The sequence below is a fragment of the Rhinopithecus bieti genome, unplaced genomic scaffold (genome assembly GCF_001698545.2).
Source record: "Rhinopithecus bieti isolate Rb0 unplaced genomic scaffold, ASM169854v2 scaffold_56939, whole genome shotgun sequence".
Classification (NCBI taxonomy): Eukaryota; Metazoa; Chordata; class Mammalia; order Primates; family Cercopithecidae; genus Rhinopithecus; species Rhinopithecus bieti.
The window spans coordinates 142,212-162,711 of NW_016822085.1; the positions used below are offsets into that span (position 1 = coordinate 142,212).

General features: G+C 37.2%; 1 protein-coding gene across 5 annotated transcripts in view; it reads left to right on the plus strand.

The window, feature by feature from the left end:
* The window catches only part of MAPK10 (mitogen-activated protein kinase 10), a 147,384-nt gene extending 130,531 nt beyond the window's left edge, over positions 1-16,853 (plus strand). For 2 of the 5 annotated variants that reach the window (XM_017860790.1, XM_017860791.1), the window contains exons 10-11: positions 870-947; positions 11,755-16,853. In XM_017860790.1, coding sequence (XP_017716279.1) covers positions 870-947; positions 11,755-11,897 — 221 coding nt within the window. In that variant the 3' untranslated portion in view covers positions 11,898-16,853. Of the gene's footprint in view, positions 1-869; positions 948-11,749 lie in introns of all 5 variants that reach the window. The other 3 variants (XM_017860793.1, XM_017860792.1, XM_017860794.1) reach the window with 3 other exon arrangements.
* Positions 16,854-20,500: the final 3,647 nt, after the last annotated feature.

The following is a 20,500-nucleotide window of genomic DNA, read 5'->3' on the forward strand; positions in this document are numbered from 1 at the left end:
TAGGATATAACCATCATTTGAGGAGGACATGGACTAAATTGTGAGAAATTGGGAGAAAGAAGTACCTGTAAAGAGTGATGATTATACAGATTATAAGCCATTGCAAAGCAAGAATGAGTAGGGCTGAATTATTTTTAGCTAAAATGGACAAAGTAAACAGAACTGCAACTCTCCAATTTAACTCTAGCATTCAGAAAGCCAAAAATGGATGCCAGTCTGAGAGTAAATGAACTAAATTTTTTAATGTGTTTGGTTTTTGGCAAGTTTAGATTTACAAGTCCAAGATATGAGTGTGGAAAAAAAAAAAAAAAAAAAAAAAACAGATGCAGTAAGAGATGGAAGTTGTAAGGATTGGTAAAAATTTAAAGTCATGAGAATATGTACATTTCATAGGAAGTGAGTATAAAAGAAAAATGGATGTTCAAAGCCATAAAAATTGTTGCTAGATGAAGCTTGAATGTATTAGTAGTTCCCCCAAAGACTTCAGAAAACAAGTAAAACATGTGTTTCTTGTTTCATGTATGTAGTAATGTTTCATGTATATAGAAATAAATGTTATTTATGTAGAAATGTATGTAGAAATAGTGTATATATATAGAGAGAGAAATAAATAGTATGTTTCATGTACGTAGAAATAAATTTTCATGCATTGATTTCTTCAGCTGCTTTATTGGATACCTATTTGTGCCAAGCTCTCTGCTAATTACAAGGCAATATAGAAATAGAAATAGAGTAGTAAAGGAATCTCAATTGATTTTAATTTACTCAACCCTATCAAAACAGTATTATTTGCCATTAAGTAATGAATTTCCCTGTGGATGAAGGAGAAATTTGTTTTCTATAATAACACAGCTAACTGTTTCTTACAGAACTTATCTACAAGGAAGTAATGAACTCAGAAGAGAAGACTAAAAATGGCGTAGTAAAAGGACAACCTTCTCCTTCAGGTACTCACTCTCCGTGAATAACCAATAAACTAGTACTTGTGTAATTTCTTGACCTTTTTGTAGGGGTTGCAACACATAACATTGCTTGAAGAGCAGATGGAAAAATATCACATGGTTGTTTCCTTATAATGATTTTAGTTTTATTTCTTTTGATATTCAGTGTGGCATTCATTCTGATTATTCTGATTGTAATGATCCAGCACAAAACTTTTCATAAATCATTTTAAGATAGTAATGAATCCTGAAGAAAATGTTAACATGGGCTAAAGGGTAAATGCACCTCATCAAAATTCAGAGCCATAATGCCCTTTTGACCATCAAGTCAATGTGGAGGTCAGGAATCCTTTCAGCCACAACCTCTTCCTCATTCATTCTTAGTGTTTGAACTCTTCTCAAAGTTGATGTGACAATATTTGAAACATCTACCAAGATGGGCTCCAGTTAAAGTCAGCTTGGAAAATTTTTTGTTTGCTAGCTACAGAATCTAATACACAATTGTACATATGTATTTTTTACTGATCCTAGTAATGTGCTTTAGTATGACTTGAGACAATTTACTTATTAATGCTAATATGTTTTTTCCTAAGACCTATGCTCTCAATATAAAGAGTTTTAGAAAATGTGATGGTTTATTTTCAGCTTTAAAAAACTACATTCAACTCCTGCTAGCAAAATATGGGCTACAAATGCCTAGTTTTGAGAAAACTGATTAGGGTGTTGTTTTCCTAGATTATTTTAGGAAAAAAGATGTAGGATGAAATAATTAATCAATTATTCATACAGATACTACTCTTTGAATAACTAATTTACACCCCAAACCAATATGATACCCAAACAGATGCAATTCGGTTATGACATGCTTTTCTCACCAGTGGGACTTGAAAAAATACTCAGTTTTATCCCAAGTTTTTCCTTTCCTCAGAGAAGGTTAAGGGAGTCACTAGAGTTGTTTTCCATACTGCCCTCTCTACTCATTCACCCTAGCGTACAGATTGACACAGTCCACAGAAGCTGCTTCACACTCATCTGCATGTTCGGCCTGTTGCTCATTAAAAAACTAGAAGACGGAATCCAAAAGCCTCAAGATGCCACCTGCTGAGGCAGAACAACTCCTTGTTTTAAGAATTCCTATGATGACCAGAACATATTGTCATGTACTCATTAAGCAGCAGAAATGACAGAATTTAGCCACGGGTGACCTAGCACGTTAGGCTGGGCTGGGACAAATTTTAGTAGAACCTATTCTATTCATGTTCAGTTCAAGTTATCATTACTTCATTTCCTTTTCATACCACCGTACCCCAAAAGACCTTTTATATCTTCCCAAAGAATAGGATCTTTCATTTCTATAGATCCTACTAGTTCCTGTATGTTAAATATTTGACCTCTTGTCTTATATCCCTTATTGATTGTAATTTCATTGAGAAGACTGTATGCATTTATCTTTGTGTCCCATGTAGTGCCTGGGTGCTGTGCCTTGCACACGGTAGTAGCTCAATAAATATTTATTAATTTGAAAATTGCCACTCAATTTCTCCCTCAGAATATTTCTTGGTACTATTCCAAACACAAAATTCAAGACAAGATCATGTAACTTTAATACAGTACACTATTCAGCATGTTCTAACACCATTATTATAAATATTTATTTGCTCTATTAATCTCCATGAAGATAAACAGGCCAAGCATCAAGTATATAAATTCTTGCTATTGGCATTTTTTCATGCTTCACATAAAGGTTTGCAGTTTTCAGGTGTTTGATTTATTCATTTTGGGAAATACATATTCATGAATTTTTTGCAGGCCTGCTTAGTGTGTTAATGATTAATTCTAAAATATGCAACTTAGACTCTACTTGAATGAGAAGGCTAAGCCACTTTTTAACCATTCCAACTGCCTTAACAATGAAAAATTATTGCCCTAAACTATAGTTGACTGGCTTAACGAATTTGTAGTTAAAATGATTGTGGATTCAATCTAGGAACAATATTCATGACTTCGTTATAAGTCACGTAGTATGACTTTCTCTTTTGTGAGAAATCATATATATACTGCACATTATACGATGCATTTCTGTATGACATATTTATGTGCATGATGGAGACGCTCTGGGGCAGCCATGTGCTGGCGCTGACTCTACCAACTCATGACGGCCAATTCTGTACCTCTCTTCCCAACTATGCATTTATTGTTGGTGTGTTGGCAGCATGAAATCAGCCACGGAGGATTTGCAACATGAAAATTGGCAGACCCTACAAATCAGGGTGTTTTGTTGCCCCTGCAGAGCCAATCGTTAAATTTTTATTGGCGCACCACTGTGTGTCTGCGTTTGTGTGTGTGTAATAAACCACGCTGGAAAGAAAAAGCAATTACTAAAAAAAGTTTGAAAAGTCAGCTTTTTTGCATCGTTCATTATATTCAGCTTTTTTTCATTAATGTTCATGTAGCATATTTTATTTTGAAAATAGCTAGGGTAAAGTATTTTTATAACATAGACTCTGTTAGTATTCAGTCATGGCAATACTGGGAATTCTGCAGCAAGGGAATAAGTTAAAACAGTATCTCAGGGGCCAAATGCTTCTAATAGGGACACTCGTGTTAGGTGATGCTTTTAAAATGTAAATAGGAAGTTAAATGTGCATTTGCAGAATAATTTATAGGTTTTAAATATATTGATGGAATTGTTGTATGTCAATAAGAGATATATTTAAACTTCAGATACATTTCTAAATAAATAATTGTACTCTCTTCTGTTATCTGATTTCACTTGCATAGTAATTTATTTTCAAGGATGGCATAGCTACTTGCTTCCTGAATTGATCTGTAACAATTGTTGAGGGACTAGCAGTCCATGAATAGAATTAATTTTCTTCTAAAAGCATTTGTTATAGGATGTTAGAGCTAGAACAATAGGAGAGCATCTGATTCACCAATGCTCAGTTTGTTCACCAGCCCTCTTCCACCGGAGAAGTAAAGCTCCCAAAACTAACAATGACTCACTAAGATGAGGATGCTGAACATCAGGATGGGCAGAGATTTTCCAAAATCTCTAAGTCAAAGATAAAGCTTCCGGGTGATTTTAATATGCAACCGTTCCCTCCCCAATGTGGACCACATTCCCCACCATGGGAATATGTCTTAGGGTCACTAATCTAGTCCATTAATTTTATTTACTTTTTATTTAAAAATCTCAGGCCCAGACAAATTGTGGCTCAAGATCATGTAGATAAAAAAGGCACTATTTTTTTCATTCTTGTGCTTTTTCTCATTCTGTGTCTACCATATATTTTTTTCTGTTGTTGGCAGTGGGGGGTATCAGGAAAATCATTTCCTTTAAAAAAAAAGTGGAACAACATTTTCCCCCCTAACAATGTTTTTTTGGTTAAATAACTCCTAGCTGAGAAATTTTCTTTAGCACATGTTACTTCTTTCTATGAAATTTGATTTTTTAGGTAAAGTTGAAGGTAGCTAATATTCCTCATTTGCAACCCTATTGGCATTTTCGGTTCCTTTTAATGCCATTTTTATTGACAAAATTTGTAATGCTTTATTGATGGCAAAACATTTTTGAAAATGTATATCTCTACTGTTTTCTCTTAAGTAATACAGAAAGAAGAGGTATTTATCACATTGGACAACTGAACACTATGATCAGATTCAATTCAGTTCAATTCTGTTTAAGATATTTTCGCAAACTGCTTGGCAGTAATTTAACAACTTAAAGCCAAGGCCCATGTCTTGTCCCTTATATTTGTTTTGGGTTTATGGTTTACAAGTCCTGTTTATTGCCTACATGAAAATAGACTTGAATGGATCATCCAGAAAAGCCAGAAGTGGCTGCAGGCAAGGAGGCATTTATTACAGCGTAATAGAGGGAGGCATACAGAAGCAAATAGTTTTCATCTAATAGTGGTGGACTGGTTAACATTTAACAACTCTATTTAAAAAAAGAATCGAGGAGTAGCGCTTAAGATTAACATTTAACAACTATATTTAAAAAAAGAATCAACGAGTAGCACTTAACAATTTCTGTGGTATAAATATTCTCACTGTGACCAATTTTAAGCAACAATGTAACATCAATGGGTGCAGAGTTGGAAAGACATGTTAATAATTGGTTCTAAGAAGCCACTGAAAGCCAGCTCCAGCACACCATAGACAGTGAGCATTTTTCTCCCACCATCACACTGTATAGCAAGGAACCATTCCCATGAAACAAGCAGATGTCACGGGAATTTTCACAAAGGAAGTACTGATGACCTGTCTTAATGAATTTGTGCCATATAAAATCAGAAGCAATAGTCTATGGAACCCTAGAAATACAGCTGATAAAGACTTTGATAGATTCTGAACTTTGAGTAGTTGAACACTAATTATAATTTCCATTCAACATTGATAAACTAGAGGGCAGGACCATTCCAACACAGAAGATAGGAATTAGAGAGAACCAGCTGATGAACAAAAGGAGAAGAAAGACAATGGCAACAAAATGATTTCCTTTGGCCAAAAATAGCTTAACAGTTTCACTAGTTGGAAAGCAAGAAGGAACTTGCTTTTCCTCACAGAACCTGTCTAGAAGAGTACACGTAAAAGATACTCAACACTGTTTTGTTAACTCGAGTACTTACTCTGTGCTACTACTCAGCAGTAGACACTGTGGAAGACAGGAGAAACAAAGAAGTATAATGAAAAAAGTAAAAAGAAGCAGGGGAAATATATACTTGAGGTAATCTATAACAAAACTACACATAATAAAGGACTGACTGGTATGGCATAACATTCAGAATATTCCAGAAGTGTGCTGAAAATACGCTGATTTTGAAAATAAGTGCAGTAGGAGTGCTGTGTGTTTTATAAGCATAGCCTGCAGTATGATCCCCTGTTTATAAAGAGCTTATTAAAAGCTACTCTGACTTTTGCTACATTCATTCAATATTATTCATAGATATGAATTTGTGTTTTGCTGCTGGGGAAATTTCCTCAGTGCTCTTTGTTTAATTTCTCTAGCTGCCATTGTTGTGGGTTTGTGTGTTTTTTTTTTTTTCTTTTTTCTTTTTTTTTTTTTGAGATGGAGTCTCGCTCTGTCGCCCAGGCTGGAGTGCAGTGGCCGGATCTCAGCTCACTGCAAGCTCTGCCTCCCAGGTTCATGCCATTCTCCTGCCTCAGCCTCCCGAGTGGCTGGGACTACAGGCGCCCGCCACCTCGCCCGGCTAGTTTTTTTTTTTTTGTATTTTTTAGTAGAGACGGGGTTTCACCATGTTAGCCAGGATGGTCTCGATCTCCTGACCTCGTGATCCACCCGTCTCGGCCTCCCAAAGTGCTAGGATTACAGGCTTGAGCCACCGCGCCTGGCCATGGTTTGTGCTTATTTGTAAACATCAAATTGTTTTCCTATAAGGGAGCCTTATTTCAGCTAAGCCTTATCTCACCCTTATTTGAATCATTACTGAACTTTCATTGTGACAATAAGAACGTGTCTACATAATCAACTCCAGCCAGGATAGGGGAAAAAACCTATCTCAAGAGAAGACCAAGATTATTAGTAAAGATACTTAAAAACACTTTTTGGTCTGTATTATGCCACAATTTTATTTTGAAACTTTCAAGCTGGTTATTTTCTCATGATAAAGCATGCTATCAAAAATCCTCCTGGTTCTACTGGCATTCTGGTTAACTACAACATTATATATATATATTCATTTGATCTGTTTTTAACATCCAATCCCCTGACACTGAAACTTCTTATTCAAATAAATCCTAAGTATAATTGTATTTCTACACATTAGCAATGAACATAAAACATTTCCATTTAGGATAGCATCAAGAAATATATATTTAGGAATAAATTTAGCAAAAGAAGTGCAAGCTTTGTACTCTGAAAACTACAAAACATTGTTGAAAGAAATTAAAGAGACCTAATAACTGGAAAGACATTTCATTGTTCGTGGATTAGAACATTTAATATTGTCAAGGTGATGACAGATACTCCCCAAATTGATGTACAGATTAAGCCAATACCTATCGAAATCATAGCTGTCTTTTTTGCAGAAATCGACAAGCCCATCTTAACATTTGTGTGGAAATGCAAAGGATGCAGAATATCCAAAATAACCTTGAAAAACAACACAGCTGGGAGATTTACATGTTCTGATTTCAAAACTTACTACAAAGCAACAATATCCAAGACAGAGTGCTACTTGCATGAAGATACACAAATAGATCAAGGGAATCAAATTGAGAGTCCAGGAATAAATACCTACATTTATGACAAATTGATTTTTGAAAAGGATGGCAAGACATGGACAGAGGCTAGCCTTTTCAATAAATGGTGTTGGGATGATTGGATAAGAATGATTCATGCAAAATAATGAAGGTAGACCCCTGCCTCATATCATATACAAAAATGAGCTAAAAATGAATCATAGGCTTAAGTATAAGGTCTAAAATTATAAAACTCTTAGGCAAAACACAGGAGTAAATTTTATCATCTTGGGTTAGAAAATGGTTTTCTAGATATGACACGAAAACACAAGTGATAAAAGAAAAGATAGATAAATCCAATTTCATAAAAATTAAAAACATTAGTGCTTCAAAAGACACTTTCAAGAAAATGGAAAGACAAACCATAGCATAGAGGAAAAACATTTGAAAATATATATCTGATTAAGTAACTTGTACCCAGATTATATAAAGAGCTCTTACAGGCCTGTCACAGTGGCTCATGCCTGTAGACTCAGCATTTTGGGAGACAGAAATCAGAAGATCACGTGAGGCCAGGAGCTTGAGACCAGCCTGGGCAACATGGCAAACTCCTGTCTCTACAAAAAAACCCTTTTTTAAAAAATTATCCAGGTGTAGTGGTATGTGCCGGTAGTGCTAGCTACTTGGGAAACTGAGGCAGGAGAATTGCCTGAGTCCTGGAGTTAGAGGATACAGTGAACCATGACCATGCCACTGTGCTGAAGGCTGGGTGACTGAGTGAGACCCTGTCTTTAAAGAAATAATAATAATTTTTTAAAAAAGAAAGAAGGAAGGAAGGTAAAGAAGGAAGGAGCTTACAAGTCAATAATAAAAAGAAAATAAAGCAATTAAAAAATGGCCAAAGGAGCTGAGTAAACTTTCTCCAAAGAAGATATACTAATGGCTGACAAGCACATGAAAAATATATTCAACATCATTAGCCATCAGGCAAATGCAAATCAAACCACAATGATATACCATTTCATGCACACTAGGATGGCTAGATAGATAAAAAGACAGGTAATAAGTATTGGTGAGGATGTAGAGAAATTGGAATCCTCATACACCGCTGGTAGTAATGTAAATGGTGCACCCACTTTAGAAAACAGTTTCTCAGTTCCTCAAGTGTTAAACCTAGAATTACTCTATGCCCCAGCAATTCCGTTTATAGGTATACGCCCAAGAGAAATGAACACATGTCCATACAAAACTCGTGCATGAATGTTCATAACAGCATTATTCATAATAGCCAAAAGTTGAACCAACCTAAATATCCATCAAATGCCTATCAACTAATAAATAAACAAAATGTGATATATCCATACAATGGAATATTATGCAGCCATACAAAGATATGAAATACAGATACATGTCACAGCATGGATAAACCTTAAAACATTCTACTCTGTGAAAGTGGTCAGTCATAAATGATCACATATGGTATGTTTCCATTTACGTGAAATGTTCAGAACAGGCTATTTTATAGAGGCAAAAAGTGTATCAGTCATTGCCTAGAGCTAGAGGGTAGGTGAGGAATGGAGTGCAGGGTTTTCTTTAGGGATGATGAAATGCTGCAAAATGGATTGTGGTGATGGCTGCACAATGTCATGAATATACTAAACACTGAATCATAAAAATTAAATTTATTAATTATATATGTGGATTATATATTAATAAGACTGTTACAAAAAATATATGAACATCATTTTACACCTCAAGTCAAAACTAAATTAAGCTGTAGCACCGTGATTTGAAAGACATCCATGGTCTAGGGATATATCATCCAGGAGACAAATATTAAAAAAAAAAAAAAAAAAGCAATTTCCCTCTGCTGGGCTCACAATTGAACAGGCCTTTATAATAGAGGTCTGTGTCCAGTTTTAATTTCTACCTTTTAATAAGGATGTGGATAAATGGAGGAGAATTCTGAGGAGTCCATCATAGTGACACTAAATTATTAGCAACTTATGAAAGAATAGGAAGGCTGTTGGTATAATTTAATCCAGAATCAGGAGGGAAAAAACAGAGCACGGCATTTGGGCAATGTAAGGGAACCAAGGGCTGTCTGCTAGGAGATAAAATCTTATCATGAGGGGAAATGACCCAGCTCTGTATCATAGCTATAGGGGATATAATTAAGTAGAGTTGGAATAAATTGAAGCCATTCAAAGTTGGAATATTATGGAATATTTTAACTTTACATTATACGTTGTCCTGATAGTGAGAGTAATTATTTACAGAAAGACAATAACGAGAGGACTTTAAAAATCTTTTCTAGAGACATTTAAGATCAGAAAGGATGGGTATTTGTAGGAGTTTAAAGAACATGAAAATTCATAAACTTTTCCATATATAAAATATCAGGATCCCAAAAAAATACATATTAAAGGATCACGACCAGGGAAACTTCCAGGCAAAAAGAATGACCACGAAGAAATATATGAAAAGTTTAACAGTTCTTACCATTTATTTGAAGATCGGTGCATATCATTATCTTTATTTCCTATATTTTTTTCACATTTCCCATAGAATACATCAATATATTTATAGTCAACAAATACAATGTAAAAATACATGGATGATGCAGGTGATCTGTCTTAGTTTAGGTGTTTGTGTCCTCTCTAGATAACTGATACATTTTCATCACACTTTTTTCACAGGCAAGAAATGTCTACTCCAGGAACAAAGAAGATTATGTTAACCCCTCCCCTACCTTAACTTAGTTTTATTTTGTCTTTCTGATTTATTAGGTCTATGTGATAACACTATTATAACTGACTTTGGATTTATTATTTTTCACCAGATAGATCTTGCACACTATATTTGCTCAAATCAGATATAATTTTAGTGAGAATTCCTCATCTCTTATTTGATTAGGGGATTATACTACAGATTTTTAATAGCGAGCTATTTCACAAAACAAGTATGTTACCACTCACATTGCTTAGGTGCATAAAAAATATACAAGGAAAAAAAGGAAATGGATTGTTTCCAGGGCGCTGTGGTTTAATTATATTGCACAATGCCTTTGGTTCATCTTTCTTCTGTTGATCTCAAAGCTACTGGCAACTCAGCTCTCCTTTACTGAGTGATTACCATGGGCAAGTTTCTTCTCAGAGTTTCAACCTTATAGTCCCGCATAACACATAAATAATTTTTTTCAAGTTAATCTAAATTAGTAATTCAGAGTTCTTATAGGGAGATTCCAGGTAAGCACGGCTGCTGGAGAGTAAGCTCATAAGCAAAAGGTGTGCTAAGCCTTCTCCTATTTTTTTTTTTTTTGTAACTTTCATCAAGAGCCCTACTTATGTCCTACTGGCTTTACTATATGCATTTTAGGTTTGATGTCATTAATGATGACATAATAGTATTTACTTCATATACCTTCCTTTCTCTAGAGATGTGGTCCCTAAGTAATTCAGATTTCTGAACTTCACTTCAGCTCCTATTTCTTGGATAGGACACTTGCATGCGTTTGTTTTAAAAGCTCCCTGCATTAAAAATAACCAGGCTTAGATGACTCCATTAAGGGGTTTTGTTTATTTGTTTCCTCCATAAGCCAGAGGTTTTTTTTTTTTTTTTTTTTTTGAGGCGGAGTCTCGCTCTGTCGCCCGGACTGGAGTGCAGTGGCCGGATCTCAGCTCACTGCAAGCTCCGCCTCCCGGGTTTACGCCATTCTCCTGCCTCAGCCTCCCGAGTAGCTGAGACTACAGGCGCCCGCCACCTCGCCCGGCTAGTTTTGTATTTTAGTAGAGACGGGGTTTCACCATGTTAGCCAGGATGGTCTCGATCTCCTGACCTCGTGATCCGCCCGTCTCAAGCCAGAGGTTTTCAATGCTTGACTGAATACAGTCTCTGAGGAGATTTTAAAAAATGCAAATGCCGGCCGGGTACAGTGGCTCACACCTGTAATCCCAGCGCTTTGGGAGGCCAAGGTGGGCGGATCACGAGGTCAAGAGATCGAGAGCATTCTGGCCAACGTGGTGAAACCTGGTGTCTACTAAAAGTACAAAAATTAGCTGGGCATGGTGGCGTGTGCCTGTAGTCCTAGCTACTCGGGAGGCTGAGGCAGGAGGATCGCTTGAACCCAGGAGGCGGAGGTTGCAGTGAGCCGAGATCGTGCCACTGCATTCCAGCCTGGGCAACAGAGCGAGATTCCGTCTCAAAATAAAAATAATAATAATTAAAAAAAAAAGCAAATGCCTTGACCTCACCCAAGGCCAATTATGTTAAAATATATGCAGTGCAGTGGGAGCAGGGGAGGCAATGTGACCAGATATTAGTGTTTTTTTAATAGAAAGTGTTACAGGTGATTTCAAATATAGAGTGAGGTTTGATAACTACTGCACTAGCCTGTTAATAACTTGTGATGAGGGACTTTTTATTGCTATGTCTTGATTGTCACCATTTAATATGCTCCCCTGTGTCAGCTGCTCTATAAAGGCTTGCCAAGTGATTGATGGACTGGACATCCCCTATTGTATTTGCCCATCCCTGAATCCTGAATGGCATTGAGATGGGTCTGGTTCTAGATTGAGTCATGTTGGTCTTCATTTTCTTAGCACAGGTGCAGCAGTGAACAGCAGTGAGAGTCTCCCTCCATCCTCGTCTGTTAATGACATCTCCTCCATGTCCACCGACCAGACCCTGGCATCTGACACTGACAGCAGCCTGGAAGCTTCGGCAGGACCCCTGGGTTGTTGCAGGTGACTAGCCGCCTGCCTGCGAAACCCAGCGTTCTTCAGGAGATGATGTGATGGAACACACACACACACACAGACACTCATGCACACTCACAAATGCAGACACACAACATCAAGAAAGCAGCAAGGGAGGGAATCCAAGCCTAAAATTAAATCAATCTTTCAGCCTGCTTCTTCCCCAGAGTTCTGTATTGCAGCTGAGCTCAAATGTATATTTAACTTCTAGTTGCTCTTGCTTTGGTCTTCTTCCACTGATGCTTACTACAGAAAGCAAATCAGACACAATTAGAGAAGCCTTTTCCATAAAGTGTAATTTTAATGGCTGCAAAACCAGCAACCTGTAACTGCCCTTTTAAATGGCATGACAAGGTGTGCAGTGGCCCCATCCAGCATGTGTGTGTCTCTATCTTGCATCTACCTGCTCCTTGGCCTAGTCAGATGGATGTAGATACAGATCCGCATGTGTCTGTATTCATACAGCACTACTTACTTAGAGATGCTACTGTCAGTGTCCTCAGGGCTCTACCAAGACATCATGCACTGGGGTACCACATGGTCCGTTTCATGTGATCTATTACTCTGACATAAACCCATCTGTAATATATTGCCCGTATATAAGCTGTTTAGTTTGTTAATTAATTAAACTGTATGTCTTATAAGAAAACATGTAAAGGGGGAATATATGGAGGGAGTGAGCTCTCTCAGACCCTTGAAGATGTAGCTTCCAAATTTGACTGGATTAAATGGCACCTGTACACCAATTTGTAGAAAGAACATATGTGATACTTATGTAAAGTGTGGGGGGAGTGGGTAGTAGTTTTCAGGCACAAAATGGTTTGGCCTTTAGGAGGCAGGTGTGAATAAAAGCTGAGACTTTTCTGTGACAGTGAAGAGTAGGAGAGACTGGAGAGTGCGTTGTGGACTAAGACTAAAAGGAGGTTATTACCCAGATACTAAGAGACACTGGTGTCCCTATTTTAGAGATTTGGCCCTATTCCCATTTGTCATTTCTCAATTACTGGTCACAACAAGAGGCCACTGGAGAAAGTGGCAGGTGGTGAAGCAAGGTTATTGCGTGCGCTTTTGATGATAAGAATCTCTCTCTGGAACTGAGCAGAATTGCCTCCGTGTGAATTCCTTCAACAAAAAAATGAGCCTGCCTACACTACTTTCAGGTTGTGGATTATGTTTTCCATGTGTGGGCTGCTTCCCTGGTTCATACTCTACCAAAGTTTTGTTTTGAGAAATAATATCACTTTCCTCTTCTGAAATTAAAAAAAAAAAAATCAATAAGAATAAAATCCCCAAAGCACAGTGTGAGTCTCAGGTTAGCATTTTAAAACATCTCCAGAGACATTGTTATTCCTCAGGAGTTTCCCCGACTCTTTAATGTGGCTAATGTTTCATGTTTATTTATTTATTTTCATAAGTATGAGAAATCGAAGAAGGGCTGATCATCTGAGTTTTGTACTGCAGTAGATGTAAGAGCAATAACTCTGCCCATAAATTTACTGCTGCCAAATAGTTCTAGCAATATGAGTTTGTCTTAAAAGCCATGAAGCATTAATGTCAATGTTTAGCAAAATCTCCTGAATTTAGCTTAAATTAAATGAAAGTGCTTTCCTGAGCACTTAAGGAGGCACTGTGAAACATCTTGGTGATATACAAGGCAATACCAAGGTGATCTCAGCAATAATCGGTTCAGGCTTCCCTTCTTATTCACTTCGAAGTATCCATCACAGTTATTTGCACTCTGACCATGTTGGTGCTCACCAAAGTGGTGATATTTCACCTGAAGAAGTGAAAGACAGGAAGTGGGTGGTTGATGAGTGTGAGCTGACTGGTAAATAGAATACCCCCAACACAGAGCAAACAAGAATGCCAGTGCTCTGAAAACTGCCTTAAATATCATGATAGGGAACTTCCCTTCTCTCTTCAAGCGATAGAGTCCACAGGGAGCTGCACCCACCCGCACCATTGCCATGCCAGTGGCGCCGCCACTCTGAGATTGTTTCACACAGTTGGATTCGGTACATGCGGCCATTTGCTCAAACTAAAGAGAAGAAAATTCCTTTGTGCAGCTTGTCCCCTGGAATAAAAATGGCCCATTTTCTCTATTTTGCTACCATTTTTGGGTTAATATTGCAGACAACCTGATTGTTAAAAATGCCTCCTCAGTCACATGAGCTCCCTCTCTTTTCTTTCAGTCATATTCCTTTTTTCGCCCCCCCCAAAAAAACAAAACCAAAAACAAAAACAAAACACTTCTCCTCTCTGTATCTCTAATTCTTTACTCATTTTCTTTCTCTGTACTTTTCTCTTGATATATCTGTGGCCTCCCCCCTCCTTTGCCTTATGCCACATGGGATTAAGTGCAGAGTGCAGGAAGCTGCTTTGAAGAGAGTCTCAAGGGGCATTTCATCAGCCCCAAGATGACATCACAACACAGAAGGAAGTCTCCAGCCAGCATCTTCAAAGTGCTTGACAGGCTATCTCTCGCATCTGCAGAAATGGTGAATTTCTCCCTTAGATTAAACCAGGCAAGAACTAGACAGGGCCCCTTCCCCGCTGTTAGAACCTTCCCAAAGGTCAATTAGTCTTACGTCTTCTGTGCATGGCTCTTGGGAGCTGATTAGCTTTAGCCAGATTTCCCTTATGGACAAGAGAAAAATGGAACAAATTCCTCGAATATAAGTATCATTTACAAATAGAGGTAAGGATTTGGCCCCAGTATTTTGCAGGATCAATTTTATTAGGTGATTACATCAATGCAGATGATGGAACAACAAAGATAATCACCACTGTAAAAGCCCTGCAGTCCTTTTCCCACTAGGTCTGCTTTCCTATAATATCTCTAGGAGGTGATGATATTATCACATTCACAGAATATAGTATGTTCTGCATTCACTTATCTGTCTTGTTAACACACACACACACACATACACACACACACACACACACACACACACACACCCCAAATATTTCTTAGTCACCTGTTATTTCCCAAGAACATCCCAACTTTTCAGGTAGGCAAGTGTCAAGTCACCTGGACAATATTCCTGAAAAAAGTGAAGGTCCTACCGGGGTTGGGCCTCATTTTGGAACATGAAGTTGGCACTCTGAGGAGCCTAACCTTCCATCACTTCTTTAGGGCAGTTGGCTGGCAGTGATTGCTAATAAAATCTTTTGCAGTGTTTTGTAGGAAGGATGGCTGTGTATTCATGCGCGGGGAGAATTAAGCTGCTGCAAGAGTTTGGCAAAACCACCACCACTTTACTATTAATATGTCTTTACTATTTTTATATGTGTTTTATGGGTCAGCGTGTTCAATTTTAAATAGGAATACTCTAGCCTTACACCGGAATTTCTTCTTGTGGAATAAAAACTGATAATAATCTTTCATCTTCAAGAATCTGATGACTGGGTTTTGTAGGAATGTACCCCACAGTTGGGCCAGAGCCTGGCCAATTCCCACCAATTGGAGTAGGCTATTTAATTCAGGGCCAAGAAGCTCGATAGCTTTTCAATCTGTTATCAGAAAATATTATGTAAAGACACTGATAGCAGCTGACTGGTAAAACCGGAAGTTGGCCTTAGCAAATGGAACCAGTGAAAAATAGATAAAAATACATAAAACCTTTTATGTCCTGTCAAGGAAAGAAAATAAGAAAACCTGATTTTAAAAAAAATTTCGATATTCATTGCAAAACCTAAATTATACAAAATCTATTTCGATTTGAATCTCTTAACATATGAACAGCCACATCTTAAGTGCATTACGCACTGTAAGGCGTGTTATTAGCCAGCTTTGCTGAAAAATATATCTTCTACAGCTCAGAAAGAGGAGTAAAACTGCTTTAGAAATGTTTGATCCCAGCCACTTTGCATCCAAACAAGAACCTGACTCCCCACTCACAATCCCCCACACACATTTTAATTATAAGAGTTCAACATTTTCCATATATATCATTAAACCAAGCAAGGAAACTCCTGTCTGTAAAAACAACAAAAAAGTTACAATGTAAATAGTTATTTTAGCTATTTTCTTTGTGATTAGAGGATAAGATTTTGTTATTTCTTTTGGCACTGAGTCCTTTAACTATCTGAAAATGGTTCACTTTGACCTGTTTCTTTGGTCAGCCAAACTGAAGTGAGGGGCCTCTGTTTATATATAGAATCTTGTATATGTAACTTTATTTATGTGGGACCAATGGCCAGTATATTCTAATGGACACAAATCTCCCAATCCTTATCTAGAATTATCTGTTCACCTTGCCATATCCATCTTGCAATGAGACCTAACTTGCACCTGCCTGTTTTTCTGCATGATTGGACTCCAAAGACTATTACCAATGATGAGAATTGTCCTGTGTCAGTGTTTATAAAATGGACTTGAAGCACACACACGTGCATACCCACATTCACATGCACCATTACAACTCTAGATCAACCCTGGAAGGCAAAACCATGTACGTCCAGTTTCTTTGAAAGGTGTGAGTGGTGAGGACTAAATTCAGTCAGCCTAACGGGTAAAATGCAACCTCAGTGATGCTTAATAAGGATTTAAAATCATTCAAGTCATTTCTGTGTTCTTTCTCACATCCTTTCCTTTCTATTTTCTCTTCCTTTATTTTCAAAATGTCTGTGGAACAAGAGGATGAATTGGGGGAGAACTTTTGCTTCTTTTGGCTCTTTTTAGGTAATATGGAGTCTATCTATTGTGATTTCTGTTTCTTATGGATTATTAAAATCAGAGGAAATCTGCTTCTCTCAACATAAAACCAAATCCAAACCCCGACATTGTTGGAGTTTCCTGTTGACAATGGTTGTGATGCTGCTCGTCGTCTTGAATTGCATGTACCGACAGTAGCTCTGAAGGGTCTCATGTTTTCATTTTGGCAACTGGTAAAAGAAACTTGTAGTGTGGTCTGATTGTGCCAGGGAATAAATAAGAAATAAGGAATGACCTACTTACTCACCTTGGGTCAAGAGTGTGTGATATGAATGTGACCATGTAGAAATCTGCGTTTTCATTTGACACTGGTTTCTTCTAAAAATAACCTTCATTTCTGTCTGCAGATACTAGTTGGATATCCACAATTCAGTAATTTCTTTTTAAGGTATAAAATCAATGAAGAAAAAAAAGATCATCTTTTGGGGGGCATTAGGTAAGTAGAGCAGGGTTAAATTTCCTAGATTAATTATCAGATTCCTATTCATTTTAACTATTTTCCAAGAGAAAAGGCAAAAGCCTTTGTTTATCTACATGATATCCAACTTTACTATCTCAAACTCCCTGGAGAATTAAAAATATATATTATTTTGTGGTTGGATGAAGAGGTCACTGCACTTGCATTAGTTTGCTTTGCAGTGTCTGAACAATATTGAAGAGTGGCCCTTCTATTCTGTAAATAATATTTTATTTGACCAATTAACTATTAGAAAGCCTGGAAGATAAACATACACATTATTTTGAGTTATCACATTTATCCTTTTACCTAGATCCTGTTGGAAGATAGAAAGCAACAGCCTTTTGTTATCTCTGCAACAGCATCTATCCCAGTTTAAATCACAAATCCTTACTCTCTTTAAAAAAAGTCCAGCATAGGTACCTAAAAATACCCACAGTAATAAGAAGGGAAATTGCATTCCACAAGATGATTGCTCATAAAGAGTCAGAAGGAGTTATTGGTGCATTCCTGATATCATAAATGGTTACCGAACATTTGGTATTTTTGACCAAGTTCACAGTAAGAAGAAAAAAGGGTCTTGGACTTGTTTTTCTTGAAGATTTACTTATGGAGCAACCAACCTAGAAGGATGAATCTGCTTGCCAATAACAACACTGGGTCACAGCCAAGGCAGAGGTTTTTGACATTGCCAGTTCATCATGGTGATGTTTCGTATTTGTAACATATCTTTTCTCCACGGATGTTGAAATGCATGCTTGGATGACATATGCTAATAGCGAAACACACTGAAAGTCCCGCCATCACAGATCACTTTATGTTGGGAACCACTCTATGTGGCAAGTCATCTGTCCCAGTTCCAGACTAAATTTCAACTGCTCAACCATTTAGATCATTGTAGTCTGTTTAAGGCACTAAAAATGTGCTGTAGAAATTTATATTTCTCAGACACATGAAATGTGATGACACATCCATCAACAAGTCAAACACTCCTTTGAAATTTTCTACCTTATGTCAAATATTTCTTACTTTTAAAGACATTCCTATCCTGGTATAAAACTCAAGATAAAATAATTTTAGGGAATTTAAGGAATTCAAATTTCACTCCACGGAGTACGTGGCTTTATTTCTTCACTGAACTTCTAGTAATGTTCTTCACCTGATCTTGTCTGCAGTGTTTAGCCAAGAGTCCAGATCATTTGCAACTCAAAAGCAGGTACAAAATGTTATCCATCTTAAAAACCCCTCAAATATTCCCTAGAAGAGTGTCCCACACATAATTTGCCTTCCATTAACACTTGTGAACACATCCTGGTGAAAATATTGTCTATGAAAAATTATACCAAAAAATCAGTTTTTATAATGCAAATAATATTTTACATGGACCAAGAGGATTCATAATATTAAAGTATGTCTTTTATAAAAGAAAGGTTTTCAGAAAGCAATGGCCTATTCCTTCAATGTTAATATATTGCAAACTTGGATTTGGTGTAAATCAAGCCCTAAGAATACTGCTCTGAATTTCTAGCTTAATTTCTGAGCGACATTCTAAAGCAGTTCATTAATTTACTTCAAAAACATTTCTTGGACACTTCGGTGTAGGAGATATATATCGCATGATCTTTAACCTAAAAAATTCAGAGTTAATAAATCTTTGTTTAAAAAAACTAAAGCAAATATTTTATTTCATTTATTTACTATCTTTTACATACGTATTTAAATTAGTGGTGTGAGTTGCACGAGTCCATTTTATTATTTGCTTAAAGCAATGAAACAAGGAGTCTGCCTTTTCAATGGTCTCATTTTGTCTAATTATATAAGTATCCTTCATGAATCAGCATAAGAGGATTTTGAATATTTTCCATTACATTATAAGAGATGAAACCACTTTTAAAAATTATTTAAAATTTAAAATTTATTTTAAAATGCATGGATGTTCTTTTCTGCATTGCAGAAAATTTGCTTTGATATATGGTTCCTTTGAGAGCTATTGGACCTGGATGCTGACTGAGTGTGGGGCTTGTACTTTCAGCCTCATAGTCTCCAAATTAGCAAATGGTATCACAATGGGTACTGAAGCTTCTTATATGAAGCCAAATCTTTGGAGTCTGTTCAGTCTCTGGGTGACTGTTGGAACCCTAAAATAACTTAAAGCAGAATTTGGTCATGTATTGTTTTTTATTAAAAGGTCCAACTGAGGACATCCCTGAACATCTGAACCAGAAATTTGACATAGAGCTGTAAATATTCACTCATTCATTCATGCAACAAATACTTATTTATCAAGCACATCAATCATCCAAAGACTGTTCTAGGTACACATAGCTGTGAGGATGTCAGCAAATCTGCCTTCACTTGGTCTGCATTCTAGTGGAGAAGTCAGAGGTAAGTACGAAGACCACAAAGCAACTTAAATAAGGTGTGAAAGGGATGCTATTTTAGACAAAGTGGTCAAGGCAAGCCTCTCAGAAGAGGTGATAAGTGCTCAGAGACCTGACTAAAGTGAGAGAGTGAGTTATTGACATGGAGAAGGGTGTTTCAGACTCTGAAGAGAAAGCAAGGGCAGGCTCTGGAAGCAGAGCTTGCTTATATAGACGAGGAGGGGCAAAGAATCTTGTGGATAAAGCAGAATGAACAAGAGAAAGTGGGATTGTAAATGAAATTGGAGAGAGAAGCAGGGGTCAGATCATGGCAAGATCTTGAGATTTTATTGTAAATATGGGAAGATGGTGGTTAGATTTGAGAAAGGAAATGATATAAGCTAAATTTTCTTTTTAAAAGGATTCCTTTGGCTACTGAGTAAAGAGGAATCTCAGGAAGAAAGATTAGAATGGGAACAAAAAATCCATTGCAGGATAAAACATTAATCCAGGAAGACATGATAGGGCTTAGACTAGGAAACGGAGATGCTGAGAAGGATTTGAATTCTGGACCTATTGTGAAGGTAGAGCTGACATGATTTCCTGATAGATTGATATTGTGATATGAAAGAAAGAGATCAGAAATGACTCTAGATTTTTTTTACCTAAACCATGAAGTAAATGATAGTACAGTTGACAGAGATGGTGAACCATGGGTTAGAAGAACACTGGGGAGAAAATCATGTTTGTTTTTGGAATGTCAGTTGGAGATGTTTATTAGATGTCCCAGTGGAGGCCGGGCACGGTGGCTCATGCTTGTAATCCCAGCACTTTGGGAGGCCCAGCTGGGCAGATCATGGGGTCAGGAGATCGAGACTATCCTGGTTAACATGGTGAAACCCTGTCTTTACTAAAAATATAAAAAATTAGCCGGGCGTGGTGGTGGGCGCCTGTAGTTCCAGTTACTCGGAGGCTGAGGCAGGAGAATCATTTGAATCCGAGAGTCAGGGGTTGCAGTGAACCGATATGGAGCCACTGCACTCCAGCCTCGGTGACAGAGT